Here is a 23307-nt window from a genome sequence, read left to right on the forward strand (position 1 = left end):
GTTTCAGCCTCGAGCACGTTCGTGTGTATTTCTTGGGTATCCACCTGGTGTTAAAGGGTACAAACTATATGATCTTGATAGCAAACATATTTTTTTATCTAGGGATGTGATCTTCCATGAAACTATATTTCCATTTCATAATCATACACCTATATTACCATCGGTTGATCCATTTCCGGACATTGTACTTCCTTTAGCTCAGCATGAGTCTTCCATTGAAATCTCTAATCATGATCAAGTCCCAGCACAATCACCACCCTTACCTCAACCTTGTCGTTCTACTCGTATCATGACACAACCATCTTATCTCCAAGACTATCACTGCAACCTTCTGAAAGGTCCTGATCTCATGCCTCCCTCGATGCACGATACACCATATCCACTATCCAAATACATCTCTTATGATCAATTAACACCTGCTTACAAAACCTTTGTCCTTAATGTGTCCTCGGCCACTGAACCAAAATCCTTTCACCAAGCTAATAAATACCCCGAGTGGCAGCAAGCAATGACTGCTGAACTAGCTGCCTTGGAGTGTAATAACACTTGGTCGATTGTTCCTCTTCCCGTTGGCAAACATTTGATTGGTTGCAAGTGGGTATATAAGCTCAAACTTCATGCTGATGGCTCAATCGAAAGACATAAAGCTAGGCTTGTTGCTAAAGGATTTAACCAACAGGAAGGGATTGATTTCTTAGACACATTTTCTCATGTGGCTAAATTAGTCACTGTCAAAGTCCTTCTTGCTTTGGTTGCTCGTCAGTATTGGAGTTTGGTTCAGTTGGATGTTAGTAATGCATTCTTAAATGGGGATCTATGTGAAGAAGTATATATGGACATTCCACAAGGGTATCGGTTTCAGAGGGAGCCGGTTACTTCAAAGAACCATATGGTGTGCAAGCTTCACAAGTCTATATATGGATTACGTCAAGCCTCGAGGCAATGGAACTCCAAGCTTTCCCAGGTTGTGCTCCAGTTTGGACTCACTCAATCCAAATCTGATTATTCTTTGTTCACTAAAGGATCAGGTTCCTCATTTGTAGCTCTATTAGTATATGTCGATGACATCATTATCACTGGGCCGTCTCCTGTGCTCATTGCATCTTTAAAGCAGTTCTTACATAGCCATTTCAAGCTTCGTGATCTTGGCCTGCCTGAAATACTTCTTAGGTATTGAAATTGCTCGATCTTCCACGGGCATCATATTATCTCAACGCAAATATGCTATACAACTTCTTGCTGACACAGGTTTTCTGGCCAGCAAGCCAGTAATGACACCCATGGATCCTAAGGTCCGCATGACTTCCAATGATGGCGAACCCCTCGAGGACATCACTCAGTACAGACGCATTGTGGGTCGCTTATTATATCTCACTTTTTCACGGCCAGATATTTCATTTGTTGTTCACAAACTCAGTCAGTTTATATCTCAACCCCGCACACCTCATTTACAAGCTGTCCATCATCTCCTTCGATACATCAAAGGGACTTCGGGACAGGGACTTTTCTTCTCAGCCACATCTCCCTTACAGCTGAAAGCATTTTGTGACGCTGATTGGACTGCTTGTGCGGAATCTCGAAAATCAGTTACTGGTTTCTGTATATTCCTTGGTTATTCCCTTGTTTCATGGAAAGCCAAGAAGCAAACAACCGTCTCTCGATCATCAGCGGAGGCCGAATATCGAACACTTGCTAACACAGCAAGTGAGATTGTTTGGATGACTCAATTACTCTCAGATTTTTCCATTCATATGACTGATCCTGCAACCATTTACTGTGATAATCAAGTTGCTGTACATATAGCTTCGAATCCAACGTTTCATGAACGCACCAAACACATTGAAATCGATTGTCATTTTGTTCGAGACAAAGTACATGAAGGGATTATCAAACTCTTGCCGATACGCTCACAACATCAGCTAGCGGACATCTTTACGAAGCCATTACCCATTCCTCGCTTAGCCCCGCTATTGTCCAAGATGGCTATAAAGGACCTTTACAAGCCACCTTGAGGGGGAGTTTTAAACACTGTGTAATTATTTTCTTCTATTTGTTAGATTAATTAGCTTCAAGTACATTGAGTTAGTTTAAGTTGGTTTAGGTAGTTTTTGACAGCTGTATGCAACTCATGTGTATATATGTGTGGTTGATCAATTCTGTGAGATACAACAGAGAAGAATTCTCCTCCATTCCTTTGGTTTGTGCTCTGTTCGTAATAATATGTTTGGTTTGTCTAGTATGGACCTTGTTGTTTCTTCTTTAGGATGACTTAGAGTTGTTTGTTTATGGTCCGTTCGTCGATCCACACTATTCGACATGTCATACTTCGATGCGACGATGGATTAAGACATTCTTAATCCATACAAATTTGTCGAACAATGATATCAATAAAAAAAAATGATTCCCACAAATAGGTAAATATGAAGCAAACCACCCATACAAAGTCATCAACCAATACTAATCTAGCTGGCTAAACTATTACGTTCTGATGTCACCCTCGCTATACAATTGAGACAGAAACAGTTACCAATCAAAACCGTCGCACTAAATTTGGGTGGAGGCTGCACAACACACTGGTATACAAAGATGTGTGACATTGATTTTCTTAATTGAAAATAATGGTTCTGCGATGTTCTGTTCTATTGGAGACTCCAGGATTATAGCCAGAGCCAACTTGGTTTTTACTTGTTTTTCATATAATATCGTTTTCAGTAAATATAAGAGTAAATCTCAAGTGGGTAAGCTGTAAAAATCTTGAAAACGATGCTCCTCCTTCCTTTGCACTAGATTTATTACAGAAGTCAACTAATTTATAAAATGAACTGATATATCTCTGCAAAATATGATGTGCAGTTTAACCACTAAACAAGACAACACAAGACCTTAGTGCATTTCAAACTAACGAGCTTCCATTTTTGGTTGACTGATAAAGTAGCGGGGGTCTGATTTTCATAAATAAATACACTTGATGTAGGCAGAGATGAGATCATATGCAAGCGACTACAAGAAAACAAGTACAATTGCCTTTTGAAACTTGTGTTTCACTTCTGTATGTATAATTGGTTTGGCTTGGTTTGATTTGATTACGAGCCAAGTGCGACTGGTCGGGAAAAAAATTTATTTTCTGGACTAGTCCACTGAAGCTCCGCCCAACTAATATGAAGATCCAGTTCATCTTGTGTGGAGTACAGTTGTTTAATAATACAATAATGTGCCCCAAAGTAGACCCCAGTGCAGACAGACAGTCGACCTACTCGATTTCTGTTGGTCACATTTTGATTCATTCGTTTTGAGCCAAATACATGCATTTCCCTTGCTTCGACAAGACATTTAGTAAATGACAAATAATCTTTCATTTCTGGTGCTCATTCATGGAAATTTGGCAAGCTAACTTATTTCAATTAGGGCAATCAACAACTACTTCAAAGAAAATTACAATACACAAGTTCATCTATTGAATTTTCATAAATCAATATCTATATGTCTGACCCAACTACTCTATTTTTTTATATAAATCTTTATACTTGAATTAATAAATTTACTTATTTAATTGTGTTTCATACTTTCCTAGTTTTTATTTTATTTTTTTGTACTTTAAAGATTATAAAATAAATATAAAATTATATAGGATTAACCCATACCCATTTGGATCCATTTTTATGATGTCAGGCAAACTAAAATTTAGTTAATGTCGGAGCCAACTACTCTATTTACAGCTCCAGACAGACAGATATGTATTCTATATTACAATTACAATATAAAGTTAAAAGAATTTACGATAATTAAATTTAGTCTTGTAATAAAAGAATGGAGTGTTTAAACATATCAAAATATCCTTCTTAATAATTTTATTAAAATCTAAGAAAATGAAATTAAAAAAATTCAAATACAAAAGCAAATTAAAGAACGAAGAGAAAATCTGCGAGTTTGATGAGTTCATTGACAAGTTTGAATCGTGCACTATTCTCGAATACCTTCTCCGCCTTCTGATTCTTGAATCCTTCATGATTATCATACAGTTGTAGGTGGAAGAAATCTGCTTTTCGATAAATTAATTTGATCGATCTGCAAGCTTTGGAGCGCTGCCCCATTAAATCTTCGCTTCCAAATATTCACCTCATCGCCGCCGCCGCCCGGTGGCGTGGCCCTCTTCATCACCGGAAGCGGCGGATCCATTTCACCGACATCAGCTACAGCTTCGACACTATCTGGATCACCGAAATCATCATGATTGTATTTCTTCAGACGGGTGATTCTCAAATTACTCACGCTGATCATTTCCCTGCTGGTTCTGCAACTCTTGCTACCACTTCTTCTGCTGCCGGAATAAACGCTGGCATTGTTGGTGTTCGTCGGCGGCACAAGGTTTCTGCTGGAGAAAATTGTGATCAGCTTCGTGTAATTGTGAGAATGCTGATTAATGTTGTTAGTTCCGGTTGCGGCGGAGGAGCCAGTGACTCTGTTCTTTCTTCTGACTTGACCCATGCAACTGACTTTGGGGGATGAAGGGTCATCCGCTCGATCTTCTGTGTGGCTAAATCTTACGTCTTTAATCGATAAGCGGCAAAACATCGGGAGAACGAAGCTATTCCGGCGGCCATGGCGACTCTGTTCGTGTCCTCTGCCCATCTATGTCTGATTATGGTGCAAGTTTTTGTATTTGGCCACTCCCGAGAAACAAACATGTAGGATTGGAATAGCAATCAAACGAAATGGTGGGGAAGAAATTTCTGTAGCGATGAACTCTCCAAGTTAAATCTGTACTCTTGACTATTGTAAATGGCAAAAACAATACTTATCTTTGAAAATTATTTTCATTCTTCTCAATGGTGAAAGGGAGTTGGATAAATAATGAATTTATTGAAGAAACTCCACCAATATCCGTACAAACATTAAATGGTAGCCAATGAAAAAGGAGATGTAGGCAGGAAGACATTTCAATTTTTCTCTAGATAGACAGTGTCAGTGTGTCGCACATGACAAACATTAATTAAAATTAAAAAATAATTGGATCGTTTCGATATAGTACGCTCACTCACAGCTTGTGTATTTATATTTTTATGACTATGATTATGATTATGATTGGGACCATATTCTGTACTTGCCATTATTGAGAGAGAACGAGACACCAATTATGCATAATTCCATTGGCCTCCATCAAATACATTTTCTACTTGATTGATTTGATGTATATGGAATTCAAACTACTGACCTGAAAATGCTGACATGACATCGATGACCTAATGGGTTTAAGGATCTGGCCAGCATCTTCCGGCTATGATCTCGTTCATTCGCATCCTCCCAGTTCTAAATACGTCCAAGTTTAAATTCGTCGACCATAGACTAGTATAGAGTTGCCCGATAAGATGAAACTGAGGGAAAAAGCTCTCCAAACAGTTAGTTGACTTCGTGATTAACCAGAGATTTTTACCCATTGCAGAAACAAAACACATAAAAAACCTGGAGCAATGCGCAGTACATTCTGTAAGTCAAGAATTATATCCAGAACTGAATTTCTTTTTAACTGAGTATCTAAAGAATACATGCAAGTACATCCAGTCGTCTCATGCTGCCCAAACGAATCAGCAAACAAAGAATACAATCTTCTCCACTTTTAACACTGGTTTAAGAATCGTTCAGAAACACTAAGAGCTCCCATATGCACCAAATCTCTCTCTCTCTAAATTAGAAGACGAACCTTAAAAGTATCCATACGCTGAATTCCTCCTCATGTGGCTTCACGTTAACATTCTCTTACATCGTCTAGAGGCTGAAATGGCGAGTCGCCAAGATTTTTTGGAGTCGAAGGATATCTATAACAAAGCATTCCAAAGTGCATCGTCCCCTTCGCCACATTGTTCATGCACAAACTTGATGTTCTCTACAGATTTGCAGATTCCACTACAGCTCCAGTCGAACGAGGCAATGCATACATTACCTGCTTGTGCCTTCCATTCACAATCTATGAATTCAAAATGAAATGTAGTTGAATAACTCTGAATAAATGGTGTGTCAGGAGTAACATTATGTAGTCATGAAACTTTGGAGGAACCATACCCGGTGGAGTACCACAGCACATATTACTGTCATCAATGTGCTCGACTTCAAGACCAATAAACCAAGATCCGAGTGACACATCCTCGTTGGCATACTTATGCAAAATGGGCCTAAAAATTAAAAACCAAACCTTTAATATTTAGCAGACGCGTGATATTATGAATAGCAAGTAATTTTTTAAACCTGCGTCACATAGCTAAGGGTGTATTTGGAAAAAAAAAAAAAAAACCCCAAGAAATTATTGTAGCTTAATGGCGGACAAGCATTTTGATGGAATTTGATGAAACAGGGACATTTTCTCCGTGTAGTAGATGCATTAGTGCGTAAGTTTCTCCAATCCCATGTCACGAATCATTAATCAATATTTTGCTGATTTTACCATTTACCATCTTCAAACAAATATAATTCAGACATAATTGAGAAAAAACAATCAATTCTAGTTTATAAAAAAACACAATCCTTACTGATTGATCGAAATGTATGTAGCCAAGTCCTTGGAGATTGCATATATCTGTCCAGTTGCATGCCGAAAATATTTATTCCCTTCTTCTCCAAATTTCCAGTACTCCGGTTCATGGTATTTAACATTCCTGGAAAACACAATGATTATAAAAAACTATCCTTGAAGAAACACAAAACAGAACGATCCACTGAAACTTCGAACCCTACTTTTGAGCAAGAACGGGTCCAGATTTCATACAGCCCATGTAAACTCTCGGATTAGATCGATGACGGGCAAGATTTGCAGCCAGTGTACCTCTATTAGCAAAACACTAGGTAAATAAAAAAATTGAAGGAAAAAACCTTCAAAAGTGAAGGAATAGAAATGGTTGGAATCCCACACCCAAATTGACATGGACATCATCATCAACCTTGACATAAAAATCAGCATCCCACGTTGAAACTGCAGTGGCAAAGAAAGTTTTTGTTTTTGCAGACAATTCATGATATCCCTCAGACATGCTCCTGTCATATTACATGGTCAAATTCAATACTTCTAGCTTAGGAATATTTAAGAGGGAAAATGTAGTGCAGCATTGTTACTTTACCAGCCTAAGAAAGTCCTTATGCTGAGCTTCTTCCGAGTCAAGAGCCCTATCTAATATGCTGTTGGACGTCGCACTGCATCAAATGTGGAAAAGATATAAATGAAGCATATTCAAAATTATAAAACATAGAGTAAACGTTGCATACAATTTCATGAAATTTGTCAAAAATGTACATCTTTGTTCAAGTATTTCAAATATACAATGTCGAGATGGTATGTAGATGGATGAGGAAGCTAAAGAACCTGAAAATGAATGAAAAGAATGTAATCTCAATGATTATATGCGACCAAGATACCTGTGACCAATCATAAAGCGCACAACAATCCCCTTCTCTTGCTCCAATTTTCGAAGTTGTTCCCCTGATTGAAACGTAAACACTGTCACCCACGTTTTCATACAAAAAAATTTACATGGGTCGATAAGAGAACTCAGGTTCACCTTGAGGCATCCAGGTCTCTCGGACCGAATCACGCCTCTTCCTACTACTGAAAGCAGTATTGATACCAATCACCATAAATGCCTTCTTCCTAAGTGGCTCTTTATCAGAACTTAAAGGTAATTTGTCTATTTTTCCCTTATTCTGAGCACTTCGAGAGGCGGACAACTCTATTTGAAGCATCGAAATCGACTTGTCCAATGACCTGAAAAGGTATTCCTATGTGATTTCATCTTCATATAAAATTTAAAACTTATAATTAATTGGCGCAAACACATTATTAGAAAACGACAATAGAAACGCACTGGATAGCTTTGTGGGTTCTGTACACCTCGTTCATTACATCCTTGTCTTGATCTTCTGTTTTCTAAAACAAAGACAATTAAGCACGATACAACAATCAACCCAAACTAAACCAAGAAACAACAAAAACAATAAAATTTGAATCCAATCTTGAAGTATTGTCTTCTTTTTTATCCATAAAAATCTCAAAGATAAAAACACTCAGAAAAAAAAGTATAAAATAGGATCTTAAACCCAAATTTGTCCACAAGAGAGAGAAAAATGCCAGGCTCAATCAAAACAGCAAAAAACCTTCTTTTTGGTAGTACCGTCTTCAGAGACTACCTGCAGCTCCTGGTCACGCCGGTGCTGATTAATAAGCTGATTATTGGATTGCAGAGGTACCCAGAATCTGCAAAACCCAAATCGATAACATAATCACCACAAATCAAAATCCCCAAAAGTGAAAAAAAAATAAAAATAAAAATACAGAACTCAAAATCTTGAACTAGACATACTTGTTTGTGAAAAACATCCCAAAGAAGAAGAAACAAATGGAAAAAATTGGAATCCATTCCGCAGAAACCTTCCCGGTGCTCTTACCCTTCATTGATCCTATTCCTTTCTTTTCTCCGCAACAATCCAGAGTTATTGTAGTTTTTCACCAAAATAACGCAGTTTCTGCACCAAATATAACATTTATCTCCAATCCATTTACTCCAAATCTTACACCGAAAAATATATTCCTAAAATATTCTCAAAATATTTTTTTAATTTGATTTATTTAATTATTTTAAATGTATTATTGAATATATTATTATTTAAAAATATCTAATTATTAAAATAATATGTTATTATTATACAAATAATAACATACTCTGCGCCAAATTTGGCGTAAAGGGGAGTTGGAGCACAATCCTTGCACCAAAAACTTTATTTTGGTACAAGGATTGAAGATGCCCTAATAAAGGAACGTCGATATATACAGACAAAACCCCAAGATACCCCCGCTACAAGTACGTAATGAATTGTGCGTAACAATAGGTAATGATGAGATCTCGTTAAAATGGGTGAGCCGGGTACGGGGCTCCAACGGACCAAATCAATAATTTATAATGTTTGGGAATTTGAGTGAAGATAATGGCTTGGATCAACACCTGCAAACAAGAAAGTAACTCGTGAATGGGCGCCAGAAGGATGTCCGGCGTGGCCACTCCAATGCTTAAGTCAGCAGGCTTTTAGATGAACACAAACAATATTTGAGGGAAAATATGTAAGTGCTTTTAGTTCAAAGATCTCAGAATCATTAAATGACTTTAATACCTGCTATTTATAGTAGAAGAATGGGTAGTTACCTCGATTATCACACCACCTACTAAGTCGGTTTATCATACTAGCTTCTGATGATTTCTCGGACACTCCAAACCCAAGTGGTTCTGACGGATTAGACTGCCTGTATCGATCACACTCGAGTGTGGTGCAATTCTCGAGGTGGCCTGGGTAGTTGGTTACCTGGGTACCTGTATGAGAAATCGGGTGGAGGAAAAGTACCCGGGCAGTTGGCTTCTGATCCGGGCTATTCAACCGATAACACGGGTCATCATTAACCCGAAAATGGGTCACCATTAAGCCGGACCTTTACAGGGGTATCACCACACATCCTAAAAATAGTCGGGCTAGAGCTTGACTCGCTGTCCCGATCAGTCGTGCATGTTTACTCCAAAACATATCCCAGAGTGAATAAGAGCATTGTGTCTCTAAATATCCCGCAGAAGTGAGGAGGTGTCAGGTTTCCATATCTCTCAGGTTTTGAACATTATCGTTTAGTACTCTCGGGAAATCCAATGAATGTCATTATGCTGCATGCGTTAACAATGATACCGTTGAAAATTTGTTCGTATTCCGAGGTAATAATGAGCATGTTTCCTATGTTTCCTCGATATCCGTACACGTCTTTTCATCTGCCTGCTCAATTTCCTAGATTCCCTCTGATCGTCCGATTGGATTCGGATCGACGGTGGAGACTGATTCTTTCCTATATATATATACAGTAACCCGCTTACATATTCTCCTACATTTCATCAATTCAGTCCTCAAGAAGTGCAATGGCGGGTTCCAGTGGTTCGAAAGCTCCCGACATGGCAGCAGAGTTCATGCAAGCAGCTTTTGAGAAACGGAAATCTGAATTGGAAGATGAAGTCTTCCAAAAGATCCTCCATTACTGGGAGGAGCTGCAAGGACTTCAGCTTCTTCAAGAGTGGGAGGAGGCTATCACTCCTGAGCTGGTTATTCTCGAAGACCCTCCCGAGGGTGACCAAGGCGCCTTCCGATCTGCTCCACCTCCTCCTCCCCGCCCCCCCCCCCCCCCCCCCCCCCAGTCCAATGAAGAACCTTGCCAAGAGCTCCCTCCAACCGACCAGCTTTCTCTAGCCAACATCTTCTTCGATGGAGCTTCCGCTGTTGGTGTTAAGCGCTTCAAAAAGGTACTCAGCCCTGCTGAGATAGCTATCCTGAAAAGCACTCCTTCTAGTGTGAGGTTTTTGGAGGGGTCCAACCGTCTTTTGTCTGTAAGCTTTATTCTTTTATTTCTTTTCCCTTTCTCTCCCTCCCCCTTTTTCTTTTTTAAGATTTCTTCTTGTCCAGGCTGCCCAGATGCTAGTTTCGGCCTTTGAAGAGGTGGCAGCGGTGGCAACCAAGAAGAGTAAGCAAGCCCGGGCGGCTCAGGATATTCATGACCATCTCCAAGGAGAGATGGCCCGGGCTCAGAAGCTTCACGAGGAGACAACTGCCAGTCTCCAAGCTTCCTTGGAAGCAGTTAATCAAGAGCTGGCCGCGGCTCAACTTTATCGTGATGAGAGCATAGCCCGGGAGGAGGCTTCTCAGAGGCAAAATGCGTTCCTGGCATCTCGGATTAGATGTCTCGAGGATGAGGCCAGTGCCCAGCAACATCGAGCCGAGATTGCTGAAGATAAGCTTAGACTTCTTCAGCTGACCCACGAAGAATGGAGGGCTATTTTCCTTCAATCGGCGGAATTCCAGGCAGCTGTTGAAGATAGGGCATACAAATACTTTATGATTGGCTTTGAAAAATGCCAGGAGCAATTTGAGGAGATAGGTTGATTCCAACAGATAAGGAGGACTTTCCCGATATTGATAAGGCCATTGCTTCCCTTCCCAAAGATGATGCTATCGAGAAAGAGGCTGAGAAGACTCCCTGGGAATCCGGAGAACCATCAGGGCAGCAAACTTTAGAATAGGCTTGTAATTTACTCTGTATTTTTTCCTTTGTATTTCTTGCCTTTGAACTTTGTAAGAAAATGTTGATTTCTTTCCATAGCTGTGCCTTTTTCAATATGGTTTTTGACAATTTTTCCGCAACCCGGGTAATGCAATAACTTATGATTATTTCTTAGTACGAGAAAACGGTAATTTCAATCAAATACCCGGGGTCCCGGTCCATACGTTAAATAAGTAGCTTGACTAATATTCCAGATGTAGAGATTTAAACCTGAACTCAAAAGGAGTATTTCTTGGATTCTACAAACCAGGGTGTAGTGCCCTGAGTTTTTAAGAAACGAGGTTCGGAGCCTTGGGCCGGGGATCATGTCTCGGGACTTGGGAATGGTCGAGGTGTGGTGTCCCGAGCCAGAGTGTAATGCCCTGGGCTTTTTAAGAACCAAGGTACGGAGCCTTGGGTCGGGGATCATGTCCCGGGACTTAGGAATGGTCGAGGTGTGGTGCCCCGAGCCAGGGTGTAGTGCCCTGGGCTTTTTAAGAACCAAGGTACGGAGCCTTGGGTCGGGGATCATGTCCCGGGACTTGGGAATGGTCGAGGTGTGGTGCCCCGAGCCAGGGTGTAGTGCCCTGGGCTTTTAAGAACCAAGGTACGGAGCCTTGGGCCGGGGATCATGTCCCGGGAGTTGAGAATGGTCGAGGTGTGGTGCCCTGAGCCAGGGTGTAGTGCCCTGAGCTTTTTAAGAACCAAGGTACGGAGCCTTGGGCCGGGGATCATGTCCTGGGACTTGGGAATGGTCGAGGTGTGGTGCCCCGAGCCAGGGTGTAGTGCCCTGGGCTTTTTAAGAACCAAGGTACGGAGCCTTGGGCCGGGGATCATGTCCCGGGACTTGAGAATGGTCGAGGTGTGGTCCCCCGAGCCAGGGTGTAGTGCCATGGGCTTTTTAAGAACCGGGCCATAGCAGCTCCCGAGATATAATAACAAACGCAATACTCTGAGAAAATATATTTTTTATTGATTTCTTCCATCAAACAATTACATCTATTATGCATAGTACTTCTTTAAGTTAAACACATTCCAAGGCCTTTTGAGGGGACGTCCATGCGCATCTTCTAAATAAAAGGATCCCGAGTTGACTCTCCGAGTGATTTTGTAAGGTCCTTCCCATCGGGCTTCCAACTTCCCCAGCAGGGTTGACTTTTTTCATGACTAAATCCCCAACTTGGAAGTCTCGGATGCGGACCTTCTTGTTATATGATTTCATCACCTGACTTCTGTATGCCTCCATTCGAATAAATTCCATGTTCCTTTTTTCTTCTATTAAGTCTAATTCCATGGCCCTGCTCTGGTCATTGTCCTCCGGGTAAGATTCTACCCGGGAAGAAGTCTGCTCGATCTCTACTGGAAGTACTGCTTCAGAACCATATACCAAACTGAAGGGAGTTTCTTGAGTATGTGCCCGGGGAGTAGTTCTGTAAGCCCATATAACACTAGGTAACTCCTCCACCCAATTCTTTCCTTTACCTTGAAGTCTTGCTTTTAATGCTTGCACAATGATTCTATTGACAACTTCTGTTTGACCATTGGCTTGAGGATATGCAACAGAGGTAAAAGATTGAGTGATTTTCATTTCCTGGCACCATGACGTAATTCCTTTACCTTGAAATTGTCTTCCATTGTCCGAGATTATTCTCCTGGACACACCGAACCGGCACACAATATTCTTCCACAAGAATTTCAATACTTCCTGCTCGGTGATTTTTGCTAAAGGCTCAGCTTCAACCCACTTGGAAAAGTAGTCAACAGCTACTAGTAAGAATTTTTTCTGAGCCCGGGCAACCGGAAAAGAACCCACAATATCCATGCCCCATTGATCAAAAGGGCAGGATGCCCAAATAGGCTTCATGAGAGTGGCCGGGCTGTAGCTGAAATTCAAATGATGCTGACAGCCCTCACAAATCTGGACCAAACAAGCAGAATCCTGTTTTAAGGTGGGCCACCAGAATCCAGCAAGCATTGTTTTTCGAGTTAAAGACATTCCTCCGAGGTGCTCGGCACAACACCCCTCATGAATCTCTCGGATAACATAATCCACCTCTTTTTCATTTAAACACTTCAAAAGCGGTCCTTGGAATGATCTTCTGTACAAAATTTTATTTAAGAGAACAAACCTGGGAGCTTGTCTTTTGATCTTCTGAGCTCGGGCTTTATCCTCAGGGAGCTCATGGTTCGTAATGTACGCGATCAGCGGTGTCATCCATGAATCTTTAGGCAGGGGTGATGCTTCTTCCTCCGTAGAGAGAACCAGCCGAGTAATATGCAGGACCTCCCAGGTATTAACTTCTTATAAAGAAGCAGTCATTTTAGCCAAAGCGTCTGCCTCACTGTTTTCTTCCTGGGGTATTTGTTCAATACTCCAATCCATGAAGCTTTCTGCTTGGGCTCGAATGAGCTGTAAATATTTAAGCATCCTGTCATCCTTAGCCTCATAAATGCCCTTTATTTGTTGAGTGATGAGCTGTGAATCAGAATATAGAATAATCCGAGAAGCTCCAACTTCCCGGGCAGCTCGAATACCTGCAAGAACAGCCTCATACTCAGCTTCATTGTTGGTTATCTAGGAATCAATTCTTAATGCTAATTTGACATTTTCTCCGAGGGGAGACACTAACACCACCCCTACTCCGCACCCCACCAGGCTAGATGCCCCATCCACTGACACTTTCCATACCTCCTCCTTGCTGGGCTGGATCATTTCAGATAAGAAATCTGACAAAGCCTGCGCTTTAATGGCCACTCGGGACTTGTACTCGATGTCATATTCCCCCAACTCTACTGTCCATTTTTATCATTCGCCCGGATACTTCAGAGTGAGTCATGATCCTACCCAGAGGAATATTGGTAAAAACAATAACCTGATGTGACAGAAAGTAAGGTCTTAGCTTCCGGGCGGTCATGACCAGGGCCAAAGCAATTTTCTCCACTTCGCTATACCGGAGCTCGGGCCCCCTCAGAGCATGGCTGACATAATAGACAGGTTTTTGATCAGTTCATTCCTCTTTTATTAGAACAGAGCTGACAGCATACTCTGTAGTGGACAGGTAGACATATAATTTTTCTCCAGGTTCTGGTTTCACCAACACCGAGAGCCCGGCAAGATGAATTTTCAAGTCCTGGAAGGCCTGTTCACATTTCTCATCCCATCCGAATTGCTGGGCCTTCCTTAAGACTTGAAAAAAAGGATAACTCCGGTGTGCTGATCGGGAAATAAATCTGGAAAGGGAAGCAATTCTCCCAGTTAGCTTTTGTACCTCCTTGACAGATCGGGGAGATGGCATGCTTAGCACAGATTTGACTTTCTCTTGATTCACCTCGATCCCTCGGTCTGTCACAATGAATCCCAAGAATTTGCCACTCTTTACGCCAAAAATACACTTGGCAGGATTAAGCTTGATTCCATAATGCATGAGAGTCGCAAAAGTTTCTTCTAGATCACTAATAAAGCTGGCACCCTCCCGGGATTTGGATAGAATATCATCCACATAGACTTCCACATTCCGTCCCAAGCTGCTTCTCAAAGACTTTATCCATCAGACGCTGGTAAGTAGCCCCTGCATTCTTCAACCCGAAAGGCATTACAATATACTAAAATGTACCTCCCGAGATGATGAAGCTGGCTTTGTCTTGATCCTTTTTAGCCAGGGGGATTTGATGGTACCCCTGGTATGCGTCCATGAAACATAGCAATTCATAGCCCGATGTGGAATCCACCAGCTGATCAATCCTGGGCAGAGGATAATGATCTTTAGGGCACGTCTTGTTGAGATCGCGGAAGTCTACACACATGCGCCACCTCCCGGTAGATTTGGGTACCAAGACCACATTCGAAAGCCATGTGGGGAATTGAATTTCCCGAATGTGGCCAGCTTTCAGAAGCTCCTTAATTTACGCATCAATCACTTTGTCCTTTTCAGGGCCAAAGTGCCTCTTTTTTTGTTTTACTGGGTGAGATCCCGGGAGGATGTTCAATTGGTGTTCTGCTATCAAGGGAGAAATCCCTGTCAACTCCTGTTGGGACCAAGCAAACACACGAATATTAGTTTTTAAACAATGAATCAGACTGACCCGAGTGGATATACTGAGATCTCGGGCCACCCGGATTTGCTGGCCTGGTCCGATTTCTATTACTTCTTGTTCTTCTTCTGCCACAAAATGCACCTCTCCTCTCCCCATCGTTCTTTCCCCGTCCACCCTTGCCTTCTTCCCTTCCTTCCTTGTTCTACTCTGATCAGCCCTGAACTGCCTCCACATAGCATTTCGAGAGGATGGTTGATCTCCTCGGACTTCTCCCACCCGAGCTCCTACTGGAAATTTTATCTTTTGGTGGTATGTGGATGCTACGGCTCTCAATTCGTTCATAGCCGGTCTCCCCGAAATGATATTATATGATGACGGGGAATCCACTACGGTGAATGAAGTCATCACCGTCCTCTTAAGATCCTGAGAACCCAAGGTTAATGGCAACATGATCTCCCCTTCCGGGTAAACCATATGGCCAGCAAAACCAAAGAGGGCAGTCTCCACAGCCTCTAGGTGGTAGCCCTGCAAATCCATCTGTACAAAGGCATCTTTAAAAATTACATTTACAGAGCTGCCTGAGTCCACAAAGACCCGTAGAATATCATAATTCGCCACTCGGGCTTGGATCACCAAGGCGTCGTTGTGGGGCAGATTCACCCCTCTCAAATCTTCCGGGCCAAAACTAATGATCGCCTCATTCCTTCTTGCTCCCTCTACCTCCAAACATTCCCTCCTGCTTCTCCCCTTCCTTGCCCGGTTAGAGTCTCCATCAGTAGAGCCTCCTAATATCATTTTGATTATTCTTGTGGCAGGGGGCGAATTCTTTTTTCTCTCGGGCTCAGGCTCCCTTCTTCTACTGGGCTCAATCCTCGGGATATTCCTCACACTTCCTCCTCGGGCGCTGGATCCTGGTGGCCGAGATGTCCAAGGTGGCGCTCTCGGTCTCTGGCTATTGTTACTGGGTCCCGGGATGGAGGGTGAGACATAATTCCCTTTTAGTGCCTTGCAGTTTTCAGTGTTATGGTGGCACACTTTGTGAAAAGAGCAAAATCCACTCTTTTCTGGCCGGGATAACTGATGATCCGGGGCCAACTCTCTGCTGCACTCCTGCACTTCCCTCTCCCGAGCAATTTTCAGAGGCACGTGGTGAGAAAAGTGCCCTGTATTGCCTCTTTTCTGTCCCCTCTCCTCGGGCTTAGACATCCGGTCTCCTTTTTCCTTTCTCACAACCTCCCTTTTCTGTTTCTGGGCTTCCTACATATTGATATATTTTTCTGCTCGCGACAATAGATCCTCGAAATCTCCCGGCACCTTCTTAGTCAGTGACTTGAAGAATTCACCCTCTCTCAAACCCTGGGTGAATGCAGTAGTCTTTGTTTCAGTGGCACAAGTAGGGACGTCTAGGGCCACTCTGTTGAATCTTTGATATAGGCCCTTAAACTCTCTTCTGGGTTCTGCTTAACTTCAAAAAGACTTTTTGTACTTTTTACTGCTGCTAAAATGGTGTAAAAACACCTTCTGGAAGTCTCCAAAGGAACTGATACTTTGGGAAGTCAAGCCTTCGAACCACCTCTGAGCTGAATCCACCAGTGTTGTTAGGAACACCTTGCACTTGATTCTATCCGTGTAACAGTGCAACATGGCCATATTTTCAAACCTGGCCAGGTGTTCCTCCAGGTCTACATTGCCATCATAGTCTTTCACCTTCGCAGATTTGAAATTTCCAGGAAGAGGCTCCCGGACGATGATATCAGAAAACGGGCATCCTCTCGGGACTGCCCGGGCAACGCTCCGTCTTTCCAACTGTCCTTCCAAGACCTTCACCTTCTGCCTTAATTCCAACAATTCCTCTGCCACGGTAGGAGATTTGGACCCAGCGCTGGATCCCTCGTCTTCTCCTACCATCTCGTTATCCCTCCTTCCCTGCCCCTGCTCCTGCTCAAATCCCTGATCATGTCCCTGTTTATCACCGGGTGGTGTGAGAGGGTGAGAGACCTCCTTCTTGGCCATAGCTAGCACAACGACATCGGCCATCATTTTCTTTAACTCTTCAGGGGTCAGGGTAATGAGGTTTGTTCCAATGTTATTAACATCAGCTTGTCTTGAAGTTTGTCCCCCATCACCCTGGGCGTGAGAATTACCCTGGTTGGTTCTTCTCGTACGAGCCATATCAACGTCTCGAACTCAGTGATTTCCCACAGACGGCGCCAATGATGAGATCTCGTTAAAATGGGTGAGCCGGGTACGGGGCTCCAACGGACCAAATCAATAATTTATAATGTTTGGGAATTTGAGTGAAGATAATGGCTTGGATCAACACCTGCAAACAAGAAAGTAACTCGTGAATGGGCGCCGAAAGGATGTCCGACGTGGCCACTCCGATGCTTAAGTCAGCAGGCTTTTAGATGAACACAAGCAATATTTGAGGGAAAATATGTAAGTGCTTTTAGTTCAAAGATCTCAGAATCATTAAATGACTTTAATACCTGCTATTTATAGTGGAAGAATGGGTAGTTACCTCGATTATCACACCACCTACTAAGTCGGTTTATCATACTAGCTTCTGATGACTTCTCGGACACTCCAAACCCAAGTGGTTCTGACGGATTAGACTGCCTGTATCGATCACACTCGAGTGTGATGCAATTCTCGAGATGGCCTGTGTAGTTGGTTACCTGGGTACCTGTATAAGAAACCGGTGGAGGAAAAGTACACGGGCAGTTGGCTTCTGATCCGGGCTATTCAACCGATAACCCGAGTTTTATCATTAACCCGGAAATGGGTCACCATTAACCCGGACCTTTACAAGGATACCACCAGGTAAAAAGGGTGAATCAAACGTGATTTGTCGTGGCCAACTAGAAAAACAACTCCATATTTGAAGACGCGGAGATGTACTTGGGACCTCTGAGAGGCTCTGACATCATATGAAGCGAGTTCAGAATGTCTTGACAAAATTTGTTTTCGGCAAAATTTGTCAATCGGATATTTTTTATATATATGTGGTAATTGGTCTTAAAAAAATATTATATAAGGTATCCTTAATGAAAGTGTCGTTTTAACTAAAAATTCCATTTACACTACTTCTTTTTAATTAATACTAGTTACCATGCACACACACGCATCGCGTGTAAAAAAAATTTTTATCATTATTGATGGACTAAAGTGTAATTTGATCATTTATGAAGTGACTAAATTGATATTTGAATTGTTGAAATAAAAATAAATAAAAGTGTGTGTTGAATTTTTTTAAAAAAACAAAAGTATAATATTAGTATCATATAAGGGTAAAATTGGAAGAAAAAGTTGGTGTCCTCCTAGATAGTTACTATCATGTGCTCAAACTTAATAAAATAGAATAGATTGTAAATTTACATATTTTGAATTATACATATTTGTCTCTCTATATATTAATGTTCGATAAATTAATATTTTTTAATTCTTGTTTACATTTATAATAAATATATTATACTCTAAAATCTTCTTATGTATCTATTATTTTGGTATTAAATAGTTGTCACGATAACATTATTAATGTTTGACATATGTATACAAAAAGAGGGTTGGTTCGTTGAAATCTGAAATCTGCGCCTTTTTAAAATTTTACTTTTAATTTCAAATTATAAAAGCTAGTTAATCAGCAATTTATTAGAAAATATTTATACCTAAATCGGCTAAAAACAAAAAATATTGGAAGAGGAAAAGAAATATTTGTAAATAGAAATGTGATTTGAAGGGGCGGAGATATATATGTAGTAACATGATTTGAAGAGAGAGAGAAGAGAGGGCAATAAATAATTAATTAGAAATTTATCCAAATTTTGGATTAAATCAAAGATAATTTTTTATATTTTATTGATGTATTTTTATGCTTTTATGTTTGTAATTTATGACTTGAATCATTAAAAGTCCACTAAAAATTTGGAGTAGGTCTCTTGCTCACAAATACGACCGTTGAGATCACCTCACACAAGTTTTTGCCAAAATTTTGAATACATTTAGACTTTTATAGAGTTTTTACGTAGCAACGTTGTTTATCAAACTATTTTTTAAAACTTCACAAAAACTTATTTTAGATATGACTAGATTTCTATTGATTTTGTAAAAGCCTAAATTGAATATTTATTTTCTTTTAAAATTCACATTACTCTTTAAAAGTCATCAATTCTTCCATGTTGAATACATTGTGTTATCTTTTGTTTTGATTTTCGGCAGTTTCCGCATTTTTTTTCTAATGTGATACTAATATGACACTGATATTAATTCATAAAAATAATGACATGTGTAGTTTAACATCAACACAGATGACTAAAATTATAAAAAATAAAAGTTAGACGGTAAAATTGAAATTCAACAATATAAAATACCAAAATTATAATTAAAAAACAAATATACATGAACAAAAAATTACAAGTTTCCCGTTATAGAAATGCAATCTCATTGGCAAAAATGCGAAATTTAAATAAGAATAGGTAAGGATTTTCATCAATAATTCTTCTATATGTAAAAGAAAATATATGCTGTCAAATTGGTTGTTTATTTCAATTAACCCTTTGGAAGCTGTTTAGTTTACAACAAGGCAAATCGATAGGCAACATTGTGTACATCATCCCATTATTGGAATCACAAGTCACAACAAAGTTACATACAAGTTATGATATAATACTTGCCTTGCATGACCAGAACAAGGTGTTGTGTACGTACACATCAGTACTTTTGATCTGCCCGATTAGGATTTCTTTTGAGCAGATGGATTTCAGATCATGCATATTATAATTTTTGGAGAATCGGGTATTAATTTAATCCTATGTTATTCTTCGTTGATACATAGGATGCATACCTCCCAACGTAATTAACTTGGCTTTCTGAGATCATGCGTATTGTCTTTAGCTTTGCTGCCAAAAAAATCACTTCCTTCTTGCGATTTCATAAGATTTCCAGCTCCGTGTGTAAGACGTGACGTGAGAGTAATTTCCAGTTGACCATGAATCATGTCCACAGTCTCACTTGTTTATTACCAGAATCCCCGCAGGTATGTTGTGGTTTAATTTCAGTTTCTTGGTTACATGAATAGGAGGGATACATGGAAAATAACTAAAGAGATGGTGATATTATTATAATATGGTGTGGATGTCACAAGAATACGGTACGGTAAACATTACGCGTTCAAAGGGTCTGTATTGGACCGACCGGACTGTTGCTAAAACCACCAGCAACATGCATTATTTGCATTTAGTTCGTCTTTGTTAATTATTAATCTCTTTGACTCGATGATTATGTAATTTTTAAATGATATTTATCTTATTTAAGGGGGGTTCTTTCAAAGGCAAGGGAGGGAAGGCATGAATTTCTGGCAAAGGACAAAAAGCATGAGATCTGGTTAGATGGTGGAGAAAGGGACTCCCAAGATATTTTTATAATAATAACAATTATTATCAATTTCTCTCCACATCCCACCCGGAAAAGAGGGAAGAACATGGCAACTGTGGGATAAAATCATCATGGAATTGATGCAAAGAAGATGATTTTTTTGTGTGTGGGGTGATTTAAAATACATTAAAATATAGGAAAAAATTAGAATCTACTTTTACTTCTTGTTGTACCCATTATTATATCAAAATGTGTTTTGTTATATAAATAATATTTTCTATTCGAAAAGAAGAACTGCGGTAACGGCCCTCATTGGGCCCTTAGGTGGTGGAGGCCGGGGAGGGGAAATGCAACGTCTGAAGATCATGAAATCCATTGCTTTCAAGGGAACTAAATGAATCAGACAAAAGCTTCAGAGAATACAAAAGAATGCATCCACTTTTCACATTAAAGCCAAATCCAGGAATATAATGTTGTCCCGAAACATCATTCCTCTTTTACTGCAATAAAATCAGTCATTTACACCACCAAAGTTCATTAAATACTCATAAAAGAGTGACACACCCTAAACAAAATAATTCAAAGATACCAAATGAGTTATCAAGATTTTGACCTTTGTGGAAAGAAGTTTCCATTCTTTTCCTCTCTCTTTTTTTTTTTACTGCTCAGTTTATTACTTTTTCTTGTTTGGTTTTTGATGCGTGTTTCTTGCTTTGTATTACAGCTTGTTGTAGTCATGTCATGTTTGCTCTTTTACTGTGATGCTATCTTTTTGAGTGGCCATTAGATTCTCATGCTTCATTCTATGATGAAAACCATGTGATTGTTTCAATTTTATTTTTTTACTTTCGAGCTGGTTTATTTGAATTTAAATTTAAATAACAAAGTAGGATAAAAACACTATTTGATTCTCATTCAACGTAAAATTTTTTAAAGTAAGAATCACAAGAGGGGAGATGAAAAAACAAGAAAAAATATAATGTATAGTAGAACTAAAATGAAGAGTTGCCCATGAACCAAAGTTGCTAATTTATCCCTAGTTGTATTTTTTTTACCCTCAAGTTAATGACCTCTTAAATTCTCTACCTATGGCTGCAGAAATCTAAGAGCTTCTTCCGGCCTTCAACAATTTCATCAAAAAAATCATCAAGCTGTCCAATGATATTCTCAGTTCCGGCCCTCAAGTTACCAAGACATCCCTTCAAACTCTCCACTCTCTCCCTTATTCCCACCTCCGATTCCCATTCCACAATCCCTTGCGAGCATTTAATCTCCACCTCTGCTCTCAGATCATCCATGGCCACTTTTGATCTCATGAATTCAAACAACAGAATCCCAGGACGCCCCGAAATCTGATTGATTTCGGAGGCTACCCTCTGTTGTAGCCTGCCTGTGGAGATCATGAAAGATGATCCGAAGAGAAGGCGGCCTTCATATCCATTTCCTATCGAATTCGACTCGGGCCAGCAGTAAACTAACCCATAAAGCAGAATCATCAGAAGCAGAGTACTGACATTTCTCATTGCATATAGAACTCCCCTGAACCCGTTGAATCCATTCAGCTTTGATTCTACAGAAACTCTCTCATCAAATTTCAACGATTCTGGTTCGATTCTCGTCTCCATCAATGACCTGTTTTCTTCCTCCAGCCCCACGGCCTCTCTCCTGCATCCTGATAAAGCCCGAATAACCTGTTTTTTTTTTTTTTTAATAACAATAAAATATAAAGAAAGGTCAAGAAGCCAATCAAGAAATGAAAAAACAAGAAAATTTACACACAAAAAACCCTTCTGAATCTTAATGGCAGCCATGTATTCATCACCTGTCGACAAAGCTGCGGGCTTAAATGGCGATGGCCATCGAGTGAAGAAGTGATATTAAGGCCGGCAGAATAGTAATTTTCCATGCCTGAAATCCCAGTTTTAAGCACATGACAGACCTCCCAAAGCTTAGAACTTTCATCCATGTACTCATCAAGCCATTTTTCACCAACAGGTAAGTGAAGCTTCTGAACCAGAAGAGTCAACTGGGTGTGGAATGATCTTAAGAGGGACAGAACCCTCTGCAGGAACTGAATGGACATGAAGTTGTTAGACAGAAACAAACGTTCGAGATCATCGATCCCACGAGCCAAGAAGTTGTAGAAACCATCAACAGAGTTAGCGGACGAAGCATCCATCATGAAGAAGGTGGGATAGAAAAAAGGATACGAAGAGGGATATTTAAATGGTAGGATAGGGGGGGCAAAAGCAGAGGAATGATACAGAATGGGAAGGAAAAGAGGGAATATCAATCTTAGAAGCTCAGGTTTCTAAGGTTGAAAAAGATCGTTGGGAGCTATGATGAGTGTTTCCTATACAGGGGGTAGGATAATTGATAATCTTCCATTTTCATTGTATAATGGGAGGAAAGTTAAAGAAAAGAGCAAAATATCATCCCTCCCCCTTCCCCCCCTCACTTGAAGAATGAAAGTGAAAGAAGGCCATTTTGAGGGACAACACACATTTTCAGTTCCCATAGATTTTTCTTTTTCAATAAATCTGTATATACAATTAAACCAGCTTAATCATAGACAAAAAAGCCGACTGATTTAACATAAATTATTTCGTCCATTTTTTGCAAGGAAAATTGTAAGGAAAAAATAGAACTTTCTAACTCTATTCGACTCATTGAAAAAATTAACCAAGAAACTGATTTTCTTGGGAAAAATAATAATAATTCGCTGGGATAATTTGATTGATTGAGCTTTACAGTGATGTTATTTAAAGTTTTGGGTTAAAAATTTATATATAAAAAAA

General features: G+C 40.2%; 3 protein-coding genes across 3 annotated transcripts; all 3 read right to left on the reverse strand.

Moving 5' to 3' along the window:
* Window positions 1-3779: 3779 nt before the first annotated feature.
* LOC142534041 (beta-1,3-galactosyltransferase 7-like) lies at window positions 3780-8468 on the reverse strand. The gene is made up of 11 exons (XM_075640939.1): window positions 8343-8468; window positions 8137-8236; window positions 7848-7909; window positions 7545-7747; window positions 7402-7465; window positions 7102-7179; window positions 6902-7020; window positions 6727-6814; window positions 6522-6647; window positions 6058-6167; window positions 3780-5962 (listed from the first exon to the last, which is right to left on the reverse strand). The coding sequence occupies exons 1-11, from the start codon at window positions 8432-8434 to the stop codon at window positions 5814-5816; spliced, it is 1191 nt and encodes a 396-aa protein (XP_075497054.1). The 5' UTR covers window positions 8435-8468; the 3' UTR covers window positions 3780-5813.
* On the reverse strand, window positions 4012-4629 carry LOC142534077 (uncharacterized). Its single transcript, XM_075640982.1, has one exon. It carries the CDS (start codon window positions 4627-4629, stop codon window positions 4012-4014), a length of 618 nt encoding a protein of 205 aa, XP_075497097.1.
* A 12928-nt stretch (window positions 8469-21396) lies between the features above and the next one.
* On the reverse strand, window positions 21397-23009 carry LOC142534079 (uncharacterized). Its single transcript, XM_075640984.1, has 2 exons — window positions 22332-23009; window positions 21397-22200 (listed from the first exon to the last, which is right to left on the reverse strand). The coding sequence occupies exons 1-2, from the start codon at window positions 22689-22691 to the stop codon at window positions 21592-21594; spliced, it is 969 nt and encodes a 322-aa protein (XP_075497099.1). The 5' UTR covers window positions 22692-23009; the 3' UTR covers window positions 21397-21591.
* Window positions 23010-23307: the final 298 nt, after the last annotated feature.

This window comes from Primulina tabacum, unplaced genomic scaffold (genome assembly GCF_025594145.1).
Source record: "Primulina tabacum isolate GXHZ01 unplaced genomic scaffold, ASM2559414v2 Contig104, whole genome shotgun sequence".
NCBI classification, from domain to species: domain Eukaryota; kingdom Viridiplantae; phylum Streptophyta; class Magnoliopsida; order Lamiales; family Gesneriaceae; genus Primulina; species Primulina tabacum.

What these genes read in the sequence shown, in the direction of transcription:
- LOC142534077 (XM_075640982.1), bottom strand. Translation starts at nt 4,629, where the DNA reads ATGGGCAGAGGACACGAACAGAGTCGCCATGGCCGCCGGAATAGCTTC.
- LOC142534041 (XM_075640939.1), bottom strand. Translation starts at nt 8,434, where the DNA reads ATGAAGGGTAAGAGCACCGGGAAGGTTTCTGCGGAATGGATTCCAATT. An exon ending in CGCTTTATGATTGGTCACAG is followed by an intron (nt 7,180 to 7,401) that starts GTATCTTGGTCG and finishes CATTTGATGCAG; the next exon opens with TGCGACGTCCAACAGCATAT. An exon ending in GGACCCGTTCTTGCTCAAAA is followed by an intron (nt 6,648 to 6,726) that starts GTAGGGTTCGAA and finishes TGTGTTTTCCAG; the next exon opens with GAATGTTAAATACCATGAAC.
- LOC142534079 (XM_075640984.1), bottom strand. Translation starts at nt 22,691, where the DNA reads ATGATGGATGCTTCGTCCGCTAACTCTGTTGATGGTTTCTACAACTTC. An exon ending in GCCCGCAGCTTTGTCGACAG is followed by an intron (nt 22,201 to 22,331) that starts GTGATGAATACA and finishes AAAAAAAAACAG; the next exon opens with GTTATTCGGGCTTTATCAGG.